Source organism: Ictalurus punctatus, chromosome 8 (genome assembly GCF_001660625.3).
Source record: "Ictalurus punctatus breed USDA103 chromosome 8, Coco_2.0, whole genome shotgun sequence".
Lineage (NCBI taxonomy): Eukaryota > Metazoa > Chordata > Actinopteri > Siluriformes > Ictaluridae > Ictalurus > Ictalurus punctatus.
The window spans coordinates 1983854-2008256 of record NC_030423.2 but is presented as its reverse complement, the minus strand read 5'-3'; the positions used below and the strand labels follow the sequence as shown (position 1 = coordinate 2008256).

Below are 24403 nucleotides of genomic sequence, written 5' to 3'. Positions count from 1 at the left end.
CACCTCCATAAAGCTCGTCAGCAGATGGAAGCATGAAGTGCTCTAAAATCTCCTGGTAGAATCTCCTCTCGACTTGAGAAAACACAGTGGACCAACACCAGTAGATGACACGGCACCCCAAATCATCACTGACATCATGTGAAAAGATTACTTTGCACCACTGATCAACGGTCCAGTTCTTTTCCTCCTTAGCCCAGGTAAGACGCTTCTGACGTTGTCTCACAATTTTATTAAGAGTGTTACATTCTGTTAGTGTTTTGATCGCAAGATATTTAAAACAAAAATACAGAGAACTTTGCTACAGTAGCATGTAAATTGATTGTTTATCCCATAATAGCCACATGATTCAATTAAACTAACATTCATGATGTCTAACCCCACCCCCAAGAACAGTATTTCCAGGAATCCCCTTTGTAAATTCCCAAGGGATTCCTGGGAAAACTGGACCCCGGGGACAGGGAAGAAAGGCTCTGTATCAGACAAAAGGATACCACAAAACAGGTAAATACTATCTATAAAACATTTCACATTTATCCAAGCGAATAACTGAACCAAACAGATTAAAGTTATGGGCAGTGTAAATGACTCGGACTCAGTAAATGACTCAGTGTAAATGACTCGGACTCAGTAAATGACTCATTTTCATTCAGCAGTGCTGGGATTTGAAATCGCAACCAACTGATTCGTAGCTCAGGTATTTAACCTACATTTTATTATTAAAATCTGGCTAATAAAACGTTCATAACAAATGCCGATGTGTGTTTACAGTAGCAGTGTCCCTCTTCCCGTGCTACAGTGCTTCATCTCAGACTCCCAATTGACCAGAGATGCAGCACTGCACCTTGGGCCTGAGGACTTGACTCTCATCCTTGAGAATGTGCACAGTAAACCCAGGCTGAATACATGCGATATGTTTGATTTCTCATTCTTCCTCCTTCCCACATTGTAGGGCACAGTTTCTCTGTGCTCGTTGAATTTGTTGGGTTTGTTTTGTTTTTTTTGTGTACTTGTAGGATATTAAAAGCTGTGATGGGCCTCTGAGCTTTGTCAGTTAAAAAGCAGTGACATAATAAAAGTTAAATACTTATCAGCTCCACATGCACAACCAAAGTAAACTTGTGAGTTGTATTTCACTGGACCATGGGGGGTTGGGGGGGCGGACACCATATGTAGGGTCTTCACTTTCCCAGCACTTGGCATGCATTGTGTTGAAACAGCGAGGCTCCTTCACCAGCAGTAACAGGAAGCACCACTGAAACGAAACATAAATTGATTTGTCTTATTTATAGTCGTGTTTATAGTCAAATTTGTAGTTGAATAGCACTGGTCTATACCTTCTTGCCACTTTTAAGTCAGTCCCAAAGTAATATAAAGTTCCGCTAGTTAGTTCTAGCTATTAGTTTTGTGTGTGTGTGTGTGTGTGAGAGAGAGAGAGAGAGAGAGAGAGAGAGAATGATGGTGAAAGACAAGCAGTGAGTCTGACATGCCAGACTCACCGTTGGTATATGGAATACCATGGGAACAAGTTGCAGCATATTATTCCATCATCTTGACTTGGTCCACAAGAAAACATTTGCCATACCTGCATTTGAGAAGAACTCGTTATGATTTTATGCCATCACTTGACATTTAAAAAATAAAAAATAAATAAATAAATAAGCATTGTAAATACTCTAGATTTGATTATATGGGCAACATGTCTCCCTTAATAGAGATTAGAAAGCAGAAATATTTCCCCAAAGAGCAGAAAACTCAATAGAAAGAAAGAAACACAAAAATTCCTGGGCTATTCTTGAGCGTTCTCCAAGACACAGGAGGTTTTGATTGCCCGAGCTACCTCATCTGGAGTCTCCTTGAGCCCATATAAGGAATTCTGAAGGAATCTTATTTCGGGATAATGGAAAATGTAGCCGTGGTTGTGATAAACACTCTTTCAACCTCTTATGGCGAGTGATTGTGGAAGCAGATAGTTTGTCACTGCTAAGCGGAGCTGGCCCTCCCCTTCTGTCTTCTTGTGCTGACTGCATACATTCCCTTTTCTAGTCACAGTCTGCTGCAGTATGACATAAAAGGCAAAATGGAGCGAAGGTGATGGAGAAGCCAAGAAATGAAGTCATGACCGTTGCCAAAGGGGTAAATATTATATAATGGCATTTTACTGAACAACATTTGCACCTGAAGTTTCATATCTGACTTGACCAGAAGCATAAACAAACCTTGGCTCTCATGCAGCTGCGAACGTTCTGATTTTCCATCCGAAACTCTGGCCGTGTCCGTGATGTCTTATTCGACATAACCACATGAGTTTCATGAATATATGACGATGTTGGATGACGACATGACATCGTTTATTTATTTATTTTATTATACTTAAGCCCTGTTATATACATAACATCCTGTTCTCAAACTCCCACTCCGACACGGAGTGTGTTCTTGGGATATTTTACGCAAGAATGTCGTGTAAAACCAAGATTCTCCATAACCGCTTAAACCTTACCACGTATTTTACTTCATCAATATCATAGTGGTAATTTAGATTATTTTCCATTACTTAATAATATACGATCGTGCCGACAAAAGTGACGACAAAATGTCTTCTGCTTGCTAGTAGTGCACGAATTTGAACTGATATGTATGTCACACGTTCACGCAGACGTTGTATAGACACCTTCTGTAAATAGAAAGAATTTGATTGGATGTGTGTGTGTGAGAGAGAGCGAGCGAGTGTGTGTGTGTGTGAGAGAGAGAGAGAGTGTAAATAAGATTTACTGCTCCTCAAGTCTCAGACTTGGCTTGGTACAAAGTGCTCACCTCCACCAACATGGGAGAAACAGTGTTTACATAGTCACAGACACTGTGCTGATAATGTCGAGCAAATGCGCTTGTACATGCAAACATTGCCTTTTAAGGTCATTTTTTCATTTCTCCTCATCTCCTCAAATAATCGCAACGAGAAACACTAGGGGTACAGGGCGGTGGGATAGCTTTTTTTAGTTACAAAACTTTCCCTGCTCTATCACATCCGAGGGGATAATACAGTACGGACTGTCATGATACAGCTCCAGTCTCTGATCTTATTCACTTATATTTTTCAGATCAATAATAACTACTTTATGTACCTTGATGTCTCTTTCTGTGTGTTTTTTTTTTTCTGTGTGAAGTTGTCTTTAGGCCCAGGGAGGAGAGAGAGAGAGAAAAAAAAAAAAAAAAAAAAGCCCGTTTCCTTTCATACACACCCGGTCTCAGGATTCTGAAAGCTCTATTTCACTGTTACGTATTAATACTAATAACAAGACCCATCTCGTTTTCAGTTGAAATCACAACTTCAAGGGTTTATCCGTTACTTCTCTCTTTCTTTTTAATCGGTGTACATTAAACATAAAATAAAAGACCTGTGCTTTGAGGAAACCCATTCTCTAAAAATCAAAATGACACCATTTTTTTTATTTATTTAATTATTATTTTTTTTTTAAATAAAAACATTCCTTAAATGGAAGTAATCAGGATTTGCAGTGACTGGATGTGTGGAAACATTCCAAAACACACACACACACTCACACAGAACTTAATCCTCGAGTATGAGAACACCCATAAGCCATTTTGTTTAATTTTGGGATGGTGTTATTTAAAGATGTTGGGCAATCCCAAATCCCAAATGAAAACCCCAGTCCCTTTTCCGTTCATGTGAAAGTGACCCTGGGATCAGGGATTTGAAGGGGCTTGAGAAGGGGGGCAAGTGACAGTAAGGGAAAACGGAGGCTTTTGGGTCATGTGAAAGCACTTGGCTCTGATGGATCCCAGACTTCTAGGAAAATAATGTGCTTCCTCTCGCTCCTTCATAGTTTCCAGTTCATGAACTTCCTCCGCCTCACTGTCTAATCTATTAATCTGTCAGATATACACACACACGTTCATTCGACAATTCGTATTGTATCGCTGATATATAAAGAGCGACGCGGTCACTACGTTGATTCGCTGTCGTTTGACAGCAGCCACTTAAAGAAGCAAATGGGTGATAGAGTTTCCAGATATACTGTACCTTTTTATCTTTTGAGAGAAACAAGTTTTGCTTTGCACAGTTGACAGTTGACATTGTTGATCATCTAGTCCTCCTCAATCTCTCTCTTGCTTTCTGAAACTGGACTGGATGAGAGAGAATATACACGCCTATACAACTTTTTTTTTTTTTTCCATTCATCATAAAAGCAAAATATTTTATTTGTACTATTTATTCATATGAAGTCTTTCTGTCCGTGATTTCTTTAAAAAATAAATAAATAAATAAATAAATCCTATTTCAATTTAGAACCGTCTGCTCAATGCAATATTGTAACCTGCTTTGATGTATTTGCTTGTATGAATTGGTTTTAAACATACACCGATCATCTAATGATCCATAACCTACCGAACAGACATCGAGGTGTTAAATCACAGCTTTATGCGTATTACTGGTTTGTTTTAGTGATTTTTCTAAGCTTGACATACCTGATATGGTTCACGTAATGGGGGAAGGAAAAAAAAAAACGAAAAGAATCGGTCACATATTCAAACTTAACAAACTCAAAGTCAAATTAAAAATTTACCACTATAAATCATGCTGGGTTAAAAAAAAAAACAACAAGAAGAAGTTATATCGATGTGATGTGTATGAGTTAAACTTACCTTTGATTGTTCCGCGGCGGAGAAGGGAATTTATAAAAGCTCTGTCTTCGACACAAAGCCTAGGCAGAAAGGTGCTACAGCCTGGACATGTGTGACATTAGCTGGAGAGATGTGAAAGAGCAGCTGTTTACTTCAAATGGACCCTACTGTCTCTGCGGAGGGAGTTTCCCCCAAGAAAACCTCTCTTTTGAAGGATGCATCACTTGGGAAGCAAAAACTTTTTCTTTTACCTTATATGAGGCAAGAGGCAGGCATACATTAATAGCATGTAAAAAAAGGAAATCCTCCAGATGACTGTGATTGGCTCCATATGTGTGAGTCTCTATGACCCCAGGCAGTGACCAACAGTGTGGGAGTAGGAGAGGATCTGGAGACTGCTGCTGCTGGGGAGGAGCACTCAAGCTGGAGGTGGGTCTGTTTTGTCCAGCTATGGAAGGCACAATTGACAATTTTCATATTTCTTCTAAATTTGGAGATTTCTGCCTATGCTAGAGTCTTGGCAGTCCTGACCGTGAGCACACGTGGAAAACATTAAGAGAGTTCTCGTTGCCATTTCAGTATAGAAACATACACTGTGAAGTAATTCCAATGAACCGGCAGCAGATTCACCAGCAAACCAGTGTACGTTTACTGTGTATAAATATCACAGCAAATTGCTGCAGTTCCAATATATGACTCATTATTGCTTTTCTGAAATTTACACTCGTTTATTGATTGCTTATTTTTATTTTCCACTTCTATATAATTAGACACCTATTACCGTGTTTCAAGAAAAGCTTAACCCCTTAACAACGTTTGCCGTTACTGTAGAATGCAGACCTTTTAGAACATCTTTTCCCTCGTGTTTTTCTTTGTGAGGACATGAACTACGCCTCATGAACTCATTATCCAACGAGGACAGAGGCGATTAAATTCACACCGTCTTTAACAGGCTACTAGAAAGGTCTTTCAGTAGTTCATGTCTGTACGATAGAGAACTACTGCTCTATATAATTTTTTTTACAGATTTTGTGTGTTTACAAACATGACGGCGTGTAGACAATTTTTTCGAAATCTCCTCAAATAAAAATCTTTGTCTGAACCTTTTTATATGTAAAGTAGTACAGCCAATAGGCAAAACTGTCAAATAAATCTAATTTTGGCCTGGTGCCCAAAAGTATTGGGACGCTCCCTGGCTCCAAAAGTATTGGGATGCTGTCTAGCAACCACCCAGAACACCCTAGCAACCGCCTAGCAACCACCCAGAACACCCTCAAGCAAGCTCTGGCCAACGTCAAAAAGGTTTGTCGTGCCAAACTTTATCTATCTAGTTAACGTTATTACTTTTACTGTTATTTCAATAATTAGTTTTACTTGTACTTTAATAAAATATTTGGCTACTCTCCATGCGTCTGCACACACACATCACCTGACAAATGTCTGTTACTCACCTGTTGTGCTTAATCAGAATGTATTTACACAGGAGAACTTTACAGTGTGTAATCATAAATTTTGTCATCAGATAATTGCAACATGAGTGGGATTAGTTCTAAGACTGTACGTTTAGTACCAAATGCTACGCTGTCGCTGAAATTAACAGTGGGGACCAAACACGGCATGCTATCCATCTGTGCGATATGCTATAGGGGCACTGACGGGGATGAGACACTATGAAAATCTGGCCGAGCTGTTATGTAAGATGAGTGGACCGGCAAAACACCTCCTGTGCTCTGCTCTCTGGGAAAGATGATGGAAAAGATGGAATAGCGCCACCTAGTGTTCACAAGATATGGAGAAAAAAAGCACATTTTTGCTTAGAACTTCTGAACAGTTTGTCATAAAAATTTCCTATATTGGGTGTCAGACATCTAGAATTTAGTCGTAAAATGCTGTATTTTATGAACAACTTGGTGCATCATTAAAAAAAAATTCGATATGAATCATCATGCCCTTAAGACTCTCAAAAAGTTTCAAGACCGTGCCACCTTATGGCCAAAAATTATCACAAAATTTTTGTTAATGCTAATAGCTTTTGATTACTTTTGCCTATTGTCATGAGACTGATCTTTCTATCGGGAGTCTTTGTGTTATGCGGAGAACAATGACCCCAATTATGACCTTGGCCAAACTTCCTGTCTGCCATTTTGAAATGAAGACGTTGAAAACCTACTTTTTCCAATCTCCTCCTAGACCATTCGTCTGATTTTCATGAAACTCGAAAGAACTTTTATATTCAGACCATTCTGGTAAAAAAATAAATAAATAAATAATGTGATGGAATATCTGGGCAACACGTTTGAAACTATACTTGGTATGGGTCATCGAGACCGTAACCCGAGGGTCCTTGTCAGGTTCGTGACAGCGACACCTACGGGTCAGGATGTAGGCTATATCTTTGTGATGCTTTTTTCATTTTTTTCATAATGAAATGAAACTTTATACATGACCTTTGTTCTGAGCCCCATTGCTGCTATTGTGTGCTGTGAGCAACATGGGTAAAGATGCTAGACGAAGTAATACTGTTATTTCCCTGGACAAATCCCTAAAATGGAGTTTGCTGCCATGTTGTAATACAGTTTATTTTATTTTTCCCCTTAGTTTGTTCAGAAATGAATCAGATCAGTTATTTATATATATATATATATATATATATATATATATATATATATATATATATATATATATATATATATATATATATATATATATATTTATTTTTATTTTTTTTTAGAACTGCTTTGGTATATTTGGTTACATCAAAAACATACAAATATGTATGTTTGGCTCTGTGTCCAGAGAAAACAGAGGAAATGTTTTATCATTAGTCCACTAGTCCACTAGGTGGGGCTGTAAGTGTAAGAACTGATTGTCTGTGCATGGAAGAGAGTGTGTGTGACTTTCGTAGCAATATAGTTATCTATAAATACAACGACTTCCTTAATGTCCTTTCTTGTAAAAAGATGAAGGTAATATTTTTGTCATTTATTGTAAGCAAAGACAGCCTACAGTACTGTGCAAAACTCTTAGGCAACCTAATTTTTTTTTTTTTTTTTTTTTTTTTTTAGTACAAACTTTTTATTATTGATTTTTTTTTTATTTTATTTTATGACTTCCATATTATCAAGTCAGTACTAAAAAAACATTTTAGATTCCAAAACATTAGTTTTCTAGTACAAAATTAAATGTTACAGAAAAATGTTTGCATGTCATTGAAGAAAGCAGCATATTACGTACGAGACCACTTTGTATTTGTTTATTTGACTCCAAATATTGACTTTGTTTAATTTATTACTGTTTACTGCTCTATACGTTTTTTTGTTTGTTTTTTTTTAAATGTAGAAACATTTAATTTCATTATTTTGAAGGCCTCTTTGCTCTACAGCATTTCCTTGCATGTGCCTAAGACTTTAGCACAGTATTGTATTTGATATGGAATGAATCCAGCCTACGTAACGTTCAAACAAAACACATGTATTAAGAATGAAACAATTACAGGATGATGAGAATGTTTATGGAAACAATAGTCGTGAAAAAATAAGTACACCCCATGAAAATTGTTGGCTTTTTCGACATATTTGATCGACGTTGAAACAGTGCCTGTTAATAAAAAGCTGATATACTTTAACAAAACCACAAGGAAAATGAGCTTTTTCAGTCATTTATTCAACAGAAATATCAATAGATGTAATATTCATCTGTAGAAAAAGTAAGCACACCCTTGGCCTCAGAAGCTAGTATTGCTCCTTTTAGCAGAAATAACTTTTGACAACATCTTGGACTGAATTTGCTGGGACGGCCAGTCCTGGACAGATCGCCGCCATTTGACCTTCAAAATGTATGTTCTGAGAACCAAAAATTGTTAGCTGGACATACACTGCCATAGTCTTGCCCGAGTGTCCTGGAGCTTTTGAAAAAGACATTAACAGAGTTAGTTTTGTGGCTCATTTCCACTCAAAATTTTAACCTTACTACCTTGAAGTTTAGAAAACAATAGTTATAAATCCGGAGTTTATCATGTTGAAGTTGCCAGTTTAAATCATTAAACCGGTTCCAAAATTTACCTCAGACTTCGCCTACCTGCTGCTTTACCTCATGTTCAGGTCATGCACAAATAGGATGATACTCACTGACTGTGATACTCACCTATACCAGGGATTCCCAAACTCTTCCAAGTCAAGGCCCCCAAATGGCATGAACATTTTACCGAGGCCCCCCTTTTGCAAGATGTCTTTAAAACACACTAAAAATACAGACTTATGAATATATCCCCCTATTTTATTATTAATAATTACATCTTTACATTACATTACATTAGGAAGTGTGTGTGTGTGTGTGTGTGGTTGTCTGAGAGTGAGAAAGAGAAAATCATGTATTTATTTATTTTTCACACCAAATTGTTGATTCCCGACGGGCGCCCCCTGGCGCCCCAAACTTTGAAAACAACTAATAAATAGATGCAACTAATATAAATATATAAATATATATATATATATATATATATATATATATATATATATATATATATATATATATATATATATATATATATATATATATATTAGATAGATAGATATTGAGAGAGATCTCTCTCTCTCTCTCTCTCTCTCTCTCTCTCTCTCTATATATATATATATATATATATATATATATATATATATATATATATATATATATATATATATATATATATATATAGATAGATGTTGAATCGATGTCTCTTTGCTATCTGGGCCTCCAAATTTTTTTTTTATTATTTTTTATTTTATTTTATTTTTTTTAACAACGCTCTTTATAAATCCTAGACTCAACACTGATATGATATGAACACTTTCTTGTCTTCTCTTTTTAAAAAAATAAATAAATAAATAATTGTTTAAAAATTAATCATTTGACCTACTGTCTAAAATATTTTTTAGTTTAGAATATATTTGACAACTTTGTTGGGGGTTTGATATTGTCCAATAAATAAATAAATAAATAAATAATGGCACACTTACTCCAATACAAAACTGAAAAGGCAAACACCAAACATGTCTCAGCTGAAGAAAGAGGGAAAAAATTGTGTGTGTGTGTGTGTGAATGTTATGTTTTGCCAAACCACACTCATATTGTCTTTTATAAGTGTGTCCGTCCATGAGCCACATCAGACACAAACCTCATCTATTTATTTTGGGTAGTCTCCCCCAGCAGGCGGGGTAACACTCTCTCGCAGGGGCTTTTATGTAAATGCGGATGAAGAATGCTGGCAATGCCTGCTTGACTTCAGACGGGTCTGGGAAAGCACTGTGGGGAAGAAGAGAAAAAGCCAGCGTAGTCTTGCTACAATCTAACATTTTCTTTCTTTCTTACTCATGCAAGCACTGGATGGATAAACAGTAACAGCTGTAGGAAGTTCACCAGGACACTTTGTTGTCATTCCTGCTCAGACCTCGGAAATGAAGAACAGTCATGTAAACACGGATCGGAGTAACCCAGCAGATGAATGCAAGAAGTTTAAACGAAAGCTTCGGGATTCTGTTAAACGTGAGGAAAAGAGCTCACATGACTCGAAGAAAAGCCTCGACTCGGTAGAACCTCTGCTGGAGCAGGTTTATGGAAAAACCCATGAGAACAAGTTCCAGAGTTTTGATCCAGCTGGAGAATACATCCAGCAACCGGACGTCTTGAACACTGCTCTCGATATGAAAGTGTACACGTTGCCGTCACTGAGTAGGAATGAAACAGAAACGCCACTGTGGTCGATTTCAGAGACTGGGGGGAGAACCAGAAGCGACACAGCATCACTACACGAATCGGTCTTCGATCATCAGCAAGCGTTTCCAGCAAACTGTCCTCCTCCTCATCATCATCACCATCATCATCATTCGCGTATCCTGTTATGCAAACGCTCTGAAAGGTCTGTGTGCTCGACCTCTAGGGGTTCGTACCTCCAAAACAGTACTGAAACCACCGAGTCGGTTCGGAAACCAGCTGAAGAGCAGTCTGCTGGTGTGGTCACGGAGATCAGAGCAATTCAGCAGACACGAAGACTCCTGGCAAATGCTCGAGAGAGGACCAGGGTTCACACCATCAGTGCAGCGTTCGAGGCTCTGCGAAAGCAGGTATCCTTCCCTGCTTTTATTTACTAGTTGAATAAAAGTCATGACTAGACACCTCTCTAGCGTTTATTGTAGATTAGCAGGACAGGATTTTGTATTTTTTTTTTGTTTTGTTTTGTTTTTTTGTTTTTTTGTCCCCCCCCTTTCTTCTTCACTTATTGATCAACAGTAACATACACCAGATCCACAGGCCTACAGAAGCAGGATGACCAAAAAAAAAAAAAAATGAAACAAATTAGGCAAATTATGAAGTGAGATTTTGTCGTAGACCGCGCTTAAACGAGCACACGTCTTCACTTTTGAAATGATCTCTTGTTGAATTGGTTGCTCCAGCGCTGGAATTCTTGTCGGTTCGAACCTGGCGCCATGCTCCACTAACTGTGGCAGGTAGTCTCAGTAAGCGCAGAACTCGAAAGATATACAAGCGCCAGAGTGAAGAGGGGGTCTAGAGTGGATCCGTCGAATTAAGAAGTAAAAAAAAACGACCGTTCGAGTCGATCCGGTTGGATTTTATTTGTTTAGCGCTTTTAACGATGGACATTGTCTGAAAGCAGCTTTATAGAAACATAAACACAGGATGGAGATTTTAAGTGGATGAATTTATCCCTATCGAGCGAGACGGTGGTGACGGTGGTGAGGGGAAAACCCCCTGAGATGATGTGAGGAAGAAAGCTTGAGAGGAACCGGACTCAGAAGGGAACCCGTGCTCATCTGGGGAACGACGGATAGTGTGAGCGTAAAAGAAAGTTCATTATGGTTTTTATGTGGAGTCTGTTCTAAAGGAGACTTGAGTGCAAAATTGTATGTGGTGAATGCAGTCCTAAGTCCATCGCAGCAACCGTAGTCCCGGTAACTACATCGAGAATGTCCATGTGGACTTGAGGTCCAAAACCATTTCCATGGTACTTCAAGCGGTACCATGATGAGAAGTCTCCAGAGTGTATCCTGCAGATTTTGACTAGCACTCCGGTTTTGGAGGGTAGGCCGAGTAAGAAGAATCCAGGGTCCTCGCCTGTCTTGCATGCCTCCCCATCCTAAAACTTTGTACTAGGCGACGTGGGGGTTGGTGTAGCATCTAAGAAGTATTTTGTACTGAGTTTCAGCCAATCTATTACAAGCACATGTTCTTCCGATCGATTTAACTGCATCTACTGATTCAACATCATCAATGTGTGCAGCACTAAGATCTTTCTCCCAAGCATGCCAGATATGATCAATACCACTAGATTCCATTGAGTTAAAAAGCCAGTACACGTTTGAGATGAGATGTTGTGTGTCTTTCAAGTTCAGCAAGAGAAGATCTATGTACACTCCTGGCATATTGCATTTAATAAAATGACGACTCACAGGAAAGACCATTTATGTCATAAGTGGACAAAATGATGTCCATGGACTATACTATATATTACAAAATGATGGCAGCCAAAGCAATCAAACAAATTAAAAGGGATTTGAATGTCCAAACCGACCCCACCAAGGAAATTAAGTAGTAAACTCAATATAGCAACTAACCTGATCGAGGAAAACCGAAAAGCCCTATTCGCTGGATTCAAAGCCATCTCAACACTCGAAACAAAGCTAGATTGTATTCAAGCCAAGGTGTCAGAATACGTCCAGAGGATTGCTGTGGCGGAATCCAGTGCCAGCTTACAAGACGAGTGCATACTAGTTCTGGAAACAGCTTGTGCTATGCTGACGGCTAGCGACGCTAAGCTACTTGCCAAAGTCACCGACCTGAAGCCTTGCAGACACCAAAATAAAATTAGGATCATGGGTTTACTGAAGTGTATCGAGGGGTCCCACCCTGCTGCTTTCTTTTCTGAGCTTCTTGTTGTGTTTCTAGGCCTTGACCTCTAGGTTTACTGCAAAAATGACGCCAGGAGAGACGCCAAGGGTCGTCATCATTCACCTACATCATTACCAGCAGAACGAACAGGTCATTCGCAAAGTGTGAGCCAGGAGCAGCAAGCTATAGTACTGAGGCTTTCCCTCTGCCGTGTACAGTCCCCTCACAAAGTTTTGGAATGGCAAGCCCAATTATTTATTTATTTGTTTGTTTGTTTATTTTGGTTATACACTAAAGTCATTTGGGTTTTGAGATCAAAAGAGGTACATGAGACGATAGAGCGGAATTTAAGCTTTCGTTTCCTGATACTCACATCTAGATATGTTAAACAGTTTAGGACATGGCACCTTTTGTTTGAACAAACCCATTTCAAGTCATCAAAAATATTGGAACAGTTGGTCTTAAAGTAAATGACAGTTAATATTTGGTGGCATATCTCTTGCTTGCAATAAGTTCAAAAAGCCGACAGTGCACTGACGTGACCAAATTGTTGCGTCCTTCATGCTCGATTAGATTAAAGGTCTGGTGTTTGACTTGGCCAGTCTAAAACCTTCCACCAATTTCCCCCGATGAAGTCCTTAGTTGTGTTGGCAGTGTGTTTTTGGATCATTGTCTTGTTGCGTGATGAAATTTCTCCCAATTAGATCGGACGCATTTCTCCGTCAGTTGGCAGACGGAATGTTTCTGTAGACGTCAATTCATTCTGCTGCTACCTTCGTGAGTTACATCATCAGTAAATTTAGTGAGCCCTGACCCTAACGCTACCGCCACTGTGCTAGACTGATCAGCTTGTATGTTTAGGATTGTGACCAGATCCTTTATTTCTTCACACTTTGGTAGTGGTTAATCCTGGCTCAAGAACTTTCCTGGCTCGTCTCTGTATTTCTTTGCAAATTCCAATCTGGCGTTCCGATTCTTACTGCTGAAGAGTGGTTTGCATCTTGTGCTATGTCTTCAAACAGTGGATTGTATTAACGTCACCCATGCCCAGTGGAGGTTGTTGGAGATGTCACCGACTGTAGATTTCGGCTTTTTCTTCACAACTCCTCGTTTTCCTTGGCTGACCCGTTTGACGATTGTTATTTTCTTTCTTTTTCAGGAGGTGCTTCATTGTTGTATTAGCTATACCTAATGCTTGAGCGATGGCTCTGCTCAATGTTCCGTCTTTTCTCAGCTTCAAAATGGCTTGCTTTTCTCCCATAGATAGCGCTTTGGTCTTCTTGTTGGTTCATTATTTTTAACAAATGCAGTCTTCCCAAGCGAAACCGGGGGCTCGAACCAAGAGTAGACATTCCGAGCTATTCGTTGTTTAAACAATCAATCTCACAGGGCACATCTGGGCAACAAGAAACACCTGTCGGTCGAATGTTCCGATATTTTTGATCACTTGTAAAATGGGTGGGTTCTAACAAAAGGTGCCACGTTCCAAGCTGTTTAGCACGTCTCTAGGTCAATATCGGAAAACAAAAGCTGAAATTCCGATCTATCGTCGTCTTTTGATCTCAAACCCAAATATCTTCAGGGTACAGCAAAAACAAAAGAATTGGCCTTGCTGTTCCAATACTTTCAGAGGGGTCGGCTTATACATACAGATTATACATTCAGATCTTAATTTTTAAAATGGCTGTAAATCCTCACATTCATAATGCCTTTAAATACTATCATTGAAAAATAGCTGTGTCCTTCTACTTGTCAGCAGAGCTCTGCTACTCTGCTGTACATGTCCATACATGCCAGCCCTGTTCGAAGACTGACGTCAACATCTGCTACTGTTTTATAAAAGCAGACCAAGACAACATGGTTTAGTAGTTCCTTGATTTACATGTATCACTATGTGTTTATCACTGCTTCTTTAGGTGCCTTGCTACTCCTATGGACAGAAACTCTCCAAGCTGGCTATATTAAGAATTGCTTGCAACTATATCCTGTCATTGGCTCAACTTGTAGATCTGGACTATACACCAGACCACAGCAACATGAGCTTCAGGGAGTGTGTTGAGCAGTGCACCAGAACCCTGCAGGCTGAGGGTCGCTCCAAGAAGAGAAAGGTAAATAGAGCAGCAGGGGGTTTTCAGATTTTCAAATGTAAACTAGATATTTCTTTAGGCAAATATCGTTATAATGAAAGTAAGCTAATAGAGTAGAGTAGTTCAAAAACTATTTCCGTAAAATAAATGTTCTGCCCCAAAAATGCATGCGTATGCTTATATTTAATTTAGACCGTCACCTCTGGCTTGCTCATTAGCGACCGATTATCTTCAGTGGTGCTTGAAAGTTTGTGAAACCTTTTAGAAAATTCTACATTTCTGCATAAATAGGTCCGATCAGGTTCTCACAAAAGTCTTTAGAAAGTTATAAGGATAACCCAATTAAACAAATGAGAGAAAATATTTTACTTGGTCATTTATTTATTGAGGAAAATTATCCACTGTTAAATATCTGTGAGTGGGAAAAGTATGTGAACCTTTTGCTTTCAGTGTCTGGTGTGACCCCCTGGTGTAGAAATAACTGGAACTAAACGTCTGGGGTGACTGTTGATCATCTGCACATCGGATCGGAGGGATTTTAGCACATTCATCAGTACAGAACAGCTTCGACTCTGGGATGTTGGTGTGTTCCCTCACATGAACTGCTCGCTTCAGGTTTTTCCACAACATTTCTATTGGATTAAGGTCAGGATTTTGACGTGGCCATTCCAAAACATCACCTTTATTCTTCTTTAATCGTTCTTTGATAGAACGTCTCGTTTGCGTAGGGTCGTTGTCTTGCTGCGTGTCCCACTCTCTTTTGAGATTCAGATCATGGACGGATAGATGTCCTGACATTTTCCTTTAGAATTCACTGTTCCATCATTGATGGCAAGTCGGCCTGGCCCAGATGCATCAAAACAGGCCCAAACCGTGACACTACCACTAGCATGTTTCAAAGATGGGACAAGGTTCTTATGCTTGAATGCAGTGTTTTCCTTTCTCCAAACATACCCCTTCTGATTTAAACCAAAAAGTTTTCCAATAGCCTTCTGGCTTGTCCACGTGATCTTTAGCAAACTGCAGATGGGCGGTAATGTTCTGTTTGGAGAGCAGTGCCAATCTCCTTGCAGCCCTGCCATGCACTCTATTGTTGTTCGGTGTTCTCTAGATGGTAGACTCATTAACATTAAGATCAGCCAATGTGAGAGTGGCCTTTCGTTGCTTAGACGTTACCCTGGGTTCCTTTGTGATCTTACACGTTACTTGCTCTTGGAGTGATCTTTGTTGGTCGACCACTCCTGGGGTGGGTTACAATGGTCTTGAATTTCCTCCATTTGTACACGATATGTCTGTGGATTGGTGGAGTCCAGATTCTTTCAAGATTGTTTTGTAACCTTTTCCAGTCTCATGAGCATCAACAACTCTCTTTCTGAGGTCCTCAGAAATCTGAAGAAAGGCGACCTGAGTGTAAACACAATACAGTTTATGTTTTAAGTTTTTTTTTATCCGTTGCATTTGGACCCCGGTGACTGTCAAAGGCCGTAACATATGATTAACGTAATTCTAATGCCCATGTACACAACTGAATAGCTTTCTTGATCTTTCAGTCATTGGTCCTGACATATGGACTCACCTCATCACCTCACCTAAAAATATTTTAGCTGTTATAAGCTAATACCATTATTTACTGATTTCTGTCCCATTCTTTGTGTTTCTGAAGGAAAACTTTGCATTGCCTTTTCTGTTGGAGAATCTTACAATGATCCAGTTACTGACAGCTGCCATTTTCCAACCTCAATACTCGGAGAATTAGTTCAATTTTGAACCACCTTGTTAACTGGGTAAATACATGAGTCTCTTTTCCCAGACAGGTTCAGCACATTCATTCGTTCACCTTTAAAAACCAGTTTATTCTGGTCATGTGTCAAACACAGTCATATAATTGTCCTCATGATGTCTCTGGCAAGGACAGATTTTCTACTGGAACAGTAACCGTTGAAGCATGGATATGGCAGGGCTCTTTTAAGTCCTGTAAGTTGTGGAGTGAGGCCTCCATGGATCAGACTTGTTTGTCCAGGACCTCCCATGGATGCTTGATCAGATTGAGATCTGGGGAATTTGGAGGCCAAGTCAACACCTTGAACTCTTTGTCATGTTCCTCCAGCCATTCGTGAACAATTTTTGCAGTGTAGCAGGGCGTATTATTCTGCTGAAATAGGTCACTGCCATTAGGGAATGCTGTTGGCATGAAGGGGTGTACATTGTCTGCAACAATGGTTAGGTAGGAAGGCGTGTGTTTAAAGTAACATCCACACGAATGCCCAGACCCAAGGTTTCCCAGCAGAACATTGCCCCAGAGCATCACAGTGCCTCTACCGGCTTGCCTTCTTCCTATAGTGCATCCTGGTGCTATCTTTTCCCCAGGTAAGTGACTCACATCCACATGATGTAAAAGAAAACATGATTCATCAGACCATGCCACCTATTTCCATTGCTCCATGGCGCACTTATATGTAGCGCTTTTATCCAAAGTGCTTTACGCTCTGTCTCATACACCCATTCACACACCAATGGTAACAGAGCTGCAATGCAAGGTGCTAACATGCCATCGGGAGCAACTTGGGGTTCAGTGTCTTGCCCAAGCATACTTCGGCATGTCGAGTCACATGGGCTGGGAATCGAACCGCCAACCCTACGATTGATGGACAGCCCGCTCTACCACCTGAGCCACAGCCGCCCCATGGTCCAGAGCTGATGCTCACGTGCACGTTGTAGGCACTTTTGGCGAAACAGGGGTCAGCATGGGCACTCTGACCGGTCTGTGGCTATGCAGCCCCGTACTCAACAAGCTGTGATGCACTGTGTGTTCTGACACATTTCTGTCATAGCCAGCATGAACGTTTTCAGCAATTTGTGCTACAATTCAGTGGGATTGGACCAAATGGGCTAGCTTTCACTCAGTAAGCCTTGGGCATCCATGACCCTGTTGCAGATTCACCGGTTGTCCTTCCTTGGACCACTTTTGTTAATTACTAACCACCAAATACTGGGAACACTCCCAAGACCTGCCGTTTTGGAGATGCTCTGACCCAGTCGTCTTGTCAGCCCTTGTTAAAGTTGTACACTGCTTCTCATTCACCCAATCACACACACACACTCACACACATGCAAGGTGCTAGCTTGCCATTGAGAGCAACTTGGGGTTCTGTGTCTTGCCCCTGTGTCTTGGGTTTCTTGGAGTCATGTGGACCGTCATGTGGATCATCAAACAGCCGGTTTGATCAGCGGACAACCCGCTCTGAGCCACAGCTGCCCCAATTGTTCATGTCAAGCCTGATCAGTGTAAATGTACTTTTTTGCTTTTTTGACTACTTGCAAAACTAGTATCACTAATCCAGATGTGTCCCAGCTGTTTCTGCCCTGCCCGCATTGGCCATAAACTATGGATATTGATGATTTTCAACGCATTATCTGTTAGTTTGATTTTTAAATGCACATGCCAAAATCTTACCACAAAGTCATTTAGTCACTGAATGATTTATGATTGATTATTTATTTATTTATTATTTAAAATATCATTGTCAATGGATTATATGTCCATTTTCTTCTCCTCACCTCATACAGAGGTGTTACATTCCCCTTCAGGTGTCTAGGGGTAAAGGGGAGTAACCTTGAAGGATAAATGATGGATGATTGTAGGGAAGGACAGCAGTATTGTTAAACTACTGCTTTATTGTTTCTTTCCATACATTATATATTACAGTAGATGGGCAAGGTAATGAAGGGATCAGTCCATCAATAAAATAAAAACAAGACGACAAACAAGTAGTACAAACTGAGTGGTAATTGTAACATGATAAAATCATTCAGTACAAAGGAAGTGATATTATTAGTGGGTAACAATAAGGCCAACTGGACAAGTTACCCCAAACATTTAGTTACAGTTATTGCTGCACAAGAGGGTCACACCAGATACTGAAAGCAAAGGTTCACATACTTTTGCCACTCACAGATGTCATATTGGATCATTTTCCTCAATAAATAAATGACCGAGTATTATAATCTTGTCTCATTGGTTTAATCGTGTTCTCTTATGACTTATGATATCGTAGGTCATGTTTATGCAGGAATGTAGAAAATTCAACTTTCAAACGTTCGCGGACTTTCAAGCACCACTGTACATCTCACACTGTGTGCATTTTTATATTTCCCTGTTTCAGGTTTAGTTCACAGCACTTTGAATGTCCATGTGTATTAACGAGTTTGTAAATAAACTTCACCTTATTATTATTATTATTATTATTATTATTATTATTATATGCCTTTTCAGAATAGACATCATTTCTGTAAGTGTTTAGTGACGTGCTAGGTCTTTAGTCTTCAGTGGCTCAGCTGTTCTGACAGCCAGAGGAAATTCATTCCACCCCTAAGGTTCATCATATTTCTGCATGATTTATACTTTAGCAGCATTCTCAAGTTTTCATGGTACTGCCCCCTCACTTGTCCGTAGTTATATTCTTAGTTAAATTACTTATAAAAATATATATATAATTATATATTCTCGATTGTATTGTTCGAGAGTGAATTGAGAAGAAGCAGATCTGAAGGGCGTACCGGTTTATAATTTTACTAATTATAATTTGTCTGTATTTTCAAATTATACTGCAAAAAAAAAAAAAAAAAGAAGCATTTTCTTCTTCATCCGTGAAATGATGTGCTACCACTGCTGTGCTAAGTACAAATGTTGAATGTGCAAAACACAGTCAGAAGGAAAATAGCCAGGCGCTCCTCCCCCTCTTGCTGGCAGTCCCAGACACCAGATGTTTGCAAAGCTAGCTGGGAAGTCCTGCTGGCGCCATTCAGGGCAGAGGGCAGGGTGAAGGCACGCGAGTTGGAACCCGGAGAATTCACTCACTGCAGGAATTGGCACATTACCCAGTGCGTTACCCTGGCTGGATCCCCAGTTCTTCCTAAGCCATCTGTTGAATTTTTTTTTATTTTTTCTGCACCTATAAATGAGAGAGGGGGAGGGTAGGACTAAAATGTAATCTGTTGGGGAGAGAGAGCGCGAGAGAAAGAGACAGACATGTAGTCTGGGGTGGGGTTCATAAGAAGAAAAAGACATGTGTGTCTTGTTCTAACTGAACTAAATGATTTGGGGTTTTGTTTTGTTTGTTTTTTGTGTTTTTTTTTTTGCATACGTTGTTAATATAGTCTTGTAATGTATAACATTTTTGATTTTTTACATAATTCACTCATCCCATCTCCACATGCCCTTACACTCTGGGTTAAAAGCAACCCAAACTGGGTCATTTTTAGCCCAACGGCTGGGTAAATATAGAACAGAGCACATTTTGTGCTAAACTAACCCGTCGAGTTGGGTTGTTCATTTGTTTTTCAACCCAAAGCATGGTTATCATTATAGATACACTTACTACCGTGACCATTTTCTGTGACCGTCATGCGCGTACAACTGCAGTGACGTAACTGTGACGTGCTCCCAAACGGTCCATGGACACTTGAGATGTTGAACAGGAAACTTTGACCGTTTACGTGGACACACGAAGGTGTTCCCGAGTGTATTGCTGAAGTAGTGAAGTAGGAAGCAAAGCTGAAGAAGGTAGCGGTGTATTTAATCGAGGTCGTGTAAACTAGTGTACGGTAATGGTTTTATGGATAAACGTATCGATACAAACCTTGGTTGTCCAAATATATCTAACAGTCTGTCCGTGTGGAAACCGCTACGTCCACGTGAGGTGAATTCAGACAGTCCTCGCTGAGTTGATTTGACCCAAGGAGCTGGGCTGATGCGTTGGGGTGGGGGAGGGGTGCATTGATTCGCCTGTCAGCGGTTCGGTTACTCAAAACTACCCAAGACTGAGAAAATAACCCAATTAAATGACACAGAAAGCTCAACCCAGCGTTTATTTATTAATTAATTAATTTATTTATTAGAGTTTATCCACTCTGGATTGAATAAAATGTTTGTCTTTTCCTGTGACGTGATTTGACCTCCATATGGATGCTTAAAAACTTGGGGTGGTTCTTCTTACGCAGTTTCTCCCTTACTATGCCCATGATTATATATTAGTTATCTTAACTCATACCACTATCTTTATTGATATTTACTCTGTCATTCAAAAATAAAGCTGAATTTGTGCAACTCTCGTGTGTATATGTTTGTATAGGAGTAAAATGAAGACTGGCTTAGAAGAAAGAAGAACGTCACTACGGAACGATCAGGACGAGGCGTATTCTACACTGATGCATCCTTACACTTGACGTGTGAGATCCTGGAATGTTCTATCGAAGTAGGCTAAAGTGTGTGAGGAGAAAAAAAACGTCACCGAATTATTACATATATAATAATAATAATAATAATAATAATAATAATAACAATAATACGGTAACTGCAGATATTACAATATAATACATTTAACACTGCGAAAATATTATACAGAACACACTATTATTATAATTCTACACCGCAACGATGAACGATTATTGTAAAATGCCCATATGATGTTTGTCAATCGGATGACGCGTTGCAGGTTTTACAGATATTTCAGTTAGCTTGCAGGATTTAATTTACGCTTGAATTTGAACTTGAGGCTTGTAAAACTGCATGGATGGGTTAGGTAGCACAGATTCATAATATGAATTATTAATATAAACAAATGTTTAATGACGCATTAAAGACCGCTTCCATCAATATGAAATAGTACGCATTGAATTCTTCCTCTCGAAAATAAATATTCAGCACATTTCTGTACTGAGCTGTCTCTCACTTCACCTTATATCAGTCCTGAAATCAGTATAGATATCTCGAATATATATATATATATATAAAAGAATAATTTGAATAAATATCTTTTCTAAGGTGTTATATTGGGGATAAATCTGGTGTCCTTATTTTTGACATTGTTAATTGATTTTCTTCTAAGTCACGTATAAAGGAAGCACATTTCCTGCGTAGCTGCACACGTATCGCCTTGGGAAACGGTTTAAGTCTCCGCCATACATCAAAAATGACACAACTTTTTCACTTTCTCCCATCTTTGATCATATCAACATGCTTAGGCTAGCTGGCTTTGCCTTTTTTCAGAATTTCAGCTAGAAAACAGTCGGGGGAAATATATTTGTTTGTGATTATCCCCAGTTAGGTAGAATATGACTCAATCCTATTTATTGAGGATCGGTTTGGATGCGTTGTCCGCTGGTTTAGACCAGTCCTTAGTAGATGTAATGCTGAAACTGTGCACGGTGCCTAGCTGCACATGATTCGTGTTTTGATTTTAGGTGCGTCTATCCCTCGATACCTTGGATGTATGCGCCAGCTTTATTTTCTTAATGGTATGCAAGACGTTTAAATGGACTTTTCCTTCCTCACCTTGGTCATTTAATACGTCGGGAATAAATTCAAAAAATTGAATTCAATTTTGATCATTAAAACCTCAAAGGAAGTCAATCCTGACGTGGCGTCTTCCGGGGGTTCCCAAACCTAGTGGTTTGATCACTTGATGTCACAAATGTGAGTTTCTCTCGTGACCCCAATCGCAATTTTAATCGGATTGATTTATTTTACAAGTGAATATAAGAACCGTCGCTCTAACTATGAAAACGGCTTGTACTTTTGTAATTTTGAAACATTACTGGGTTTCACATTCAAGCAAGCCATGTTCCAATGAAGGGTGTTCATGCTATTTTAGTATTTTTATATTTTGTCTCAAATGGCATGTACTATTCATTATTGAGTAGTAGCACTAACTGGCCTCCCCCTACCCCCCCGCCCCCCCCTATTACAGAGTATTTTCTATTACTCCTCTGTTTCCTTAAACTTACTGAAAGGTCTGTTGGGGTACCACACTTTCTAGATTAATAAATCTATAAGTCCAGTATAAATGCATGCTCACCCTTCTCACTAGTCTGGTAAGCCAGTGCAAGGAATATTCCCTTAGATGTTAGTCAGTGTACACATACAATATGTTAGTGATTTTTAAAATGTTCAGATGTTACAGTATTCCATAGTGGTGTTTTGGGTTTACGGGTCTTGGGGTCAAAATTTCTGAATCTGTGCACATTTTTAACCAGCAGCCCTGGTTCGGGCCAGCCATACACACTCTGAATCTAATTTCCCCCCCAGACAATGGATTCACATCATACAGGTCACAAGTCGAGCCCAATATGCTACATAGGGGAAACAAATCCTGAAGACCTCTGCAAAAACAAACAAACAAAAAAGCCAAATACATTTCTAATGCTCTTGGGCTCTACCAATCCACAAACAGAGCCTTACTGTCCAAATGTAGAACATTTTAGAATACTTTAAAATCTTCCCAGGAGTGGTTGTCTTGCCGAAATCTCTCCCAGAGCAAGGTGTAAAATCATCCAGGAACTTACAAAGAATCCTAGAGCAATGTCCAAAGATCTTCAGGTTGACGTCAGTGTTCATGACTCTACTATCAGAAAGACCCTCGACAAAAACTGAATCCATGGCAGAGTAGTGAGGTGAAAACCATTTCTCACTGAGAACAACATGAATATTCGTCTCAGGTTTGCCCAGAAGCACCTGGCGGGTTCTGGAACAATCTTATATGGACAGATGACTCAAATGTGGAACTTTTTAGCCCACAAGGGCCCCGTTATTGTCATCCAGTATTTCCGTTTCTGAAATTGGACATGCAAAAGAAATCCACGAGCAGTTGTCCAGCTAGAAGATGACTGAGAAGAGAAGATGAATCATTTTATTGAAGCTTCATTTACATACACAGGTGTACATACTAAAAAACCCTTTCCCAAAACATATTACCTCGGTTTCTAAAGTAAGCACAAAGGTAAATCCGTCTCATAGGCCCTGGAAAACACATTCCAGTTCACTATATATGCCCAGTGAGGAGGTTCTCATTAGCATATCAAGCTTGAGAATGGATAAAATGTTCCGGTAAGTCTGAAAATTAGATTCCATACAGTGCTGAAAACATCAGAACAAATGGTAAGAAGAGGTATAATTTAAAAAAAAACAAACTATTCTTCACCCCCCCCCCTCCCCTTTTTTTTGGTTAATTAAATTATTGTTAATAAAAATATATATACTGATCCCATATGGATAAATTTGGATGAATACAGTAATATAGGGGTTAATATATGGTTAATATATGATACAGCACTCACCAGTAATATTGGCACCCTTTGGTAAATATGAGCAAAGAAGGCTGTGAAAAATTGTCTTTATTGTTTAACCTTTTGATCTTTTGTTTAAAAAAAAATCACAAAAATACTCTGCTCTCATGGATATGAAACAATTGCAAACATAACACAGCTTTATTTTATATATATATATATATATATATATATATATATATATATATATATATATATATATATATATATATATATATATATATATATATATATAATTTTTTTTGTTAAATATAGGTGTGCAACAATTATTGGGACCCTTTTAGTCAATACTTTGTGCTAACTCCCTTTGCCAAGATAACAGCTCTGAGTCTTCTCCTATAACGCCTGATGAGGTTGGAGAATACATGGCGAGGGATCTGAGACCGTTCCTCTGTACAGAATCTCTCCAGATCCTTCACATTTGGAGGTCCACGCTGGTGGACTCTCCTCTTCTGTTCACCCCACAGGTTTTCTATGGGGTTCAGGTCAGGGGACTGGGATGGTCATGGCAGGAGCTTGATTTTGTGGTCAGTAAACCATTTCTGTGTTGATTTTGATGATGTTTTGGATCATTGTCCTGCTGGAAGATCCAACCACGGCCCATTCGAAGATTTCTGGCAGAGGCAGTCAGGTTTTCATTTAATATCTGTTGATATTTGATAGAGTCC

The 24403-nt window shown here is 39.2% G+C and overlaps 1 protein-coding gene and 1 long non-coding RNA gene across 3 annotated transcripts; one reads left to right on the top strand and one right to left on the bottom strand.

Annotated features, from left to right (window-relative positions):
- Positions 1 to 214: 214 nt before the first annotated feature.
- Positions 215 to 4906, bottom strand: LOC108269096 (uncharacterized). The gene is made up of 4 exons (XR_001813408.3): positions 4663 to 4906; positions 4040 to 4143; positions 1497 to 1582; positions 215 to 1252 (listed from the first exon to the last, which is right to left on the bottom strand). It is a non-coding gene; the product is annotated as an uncharacterized LOC108269096 (long non-coding RNA).
- A 91-nt stretch (positions 4907 to 4997) lies between these two features.
- atoh8 (atonal bHLH transcription factor 8) lies at positions 4998 to 21274 on the top strand. 2 transcript variants are annotated; one of them, XR_006982913.2, is made up of 5 exons: positions 4998 to 5070; positions 10000 to 10742; positions 14442 to 14633; positions 15063 to 15195; positions 20744 to 21274. XR_006982913.2 is itself a non-coding variant. In XM_017474657.3 (3 exons), exons 1-3 carry the CDS (start codon positions 10077 to 10079, stop codon positions 20747 to 20749), a joined length of 864 nt encoding a protein of 287 aa, XP_017330146.1. In that variant the 5' UTR covers positions 9890 to 10076; the 3' UTR covers positions 20750 to 21274. The 2 variants fall into 2 exon arrangements, 1 of the variants encoding a protein (XP_017330146.1); XM_017474657.3 differs by lacking the exons at positions 4998 to 5070; positions 15063 to 15195 and having other exon boundaries at positions 9890 to 10742.
- The last annotated feature ends 3129 nt before the right edge of the window (positions 21275 to 24403 follow it).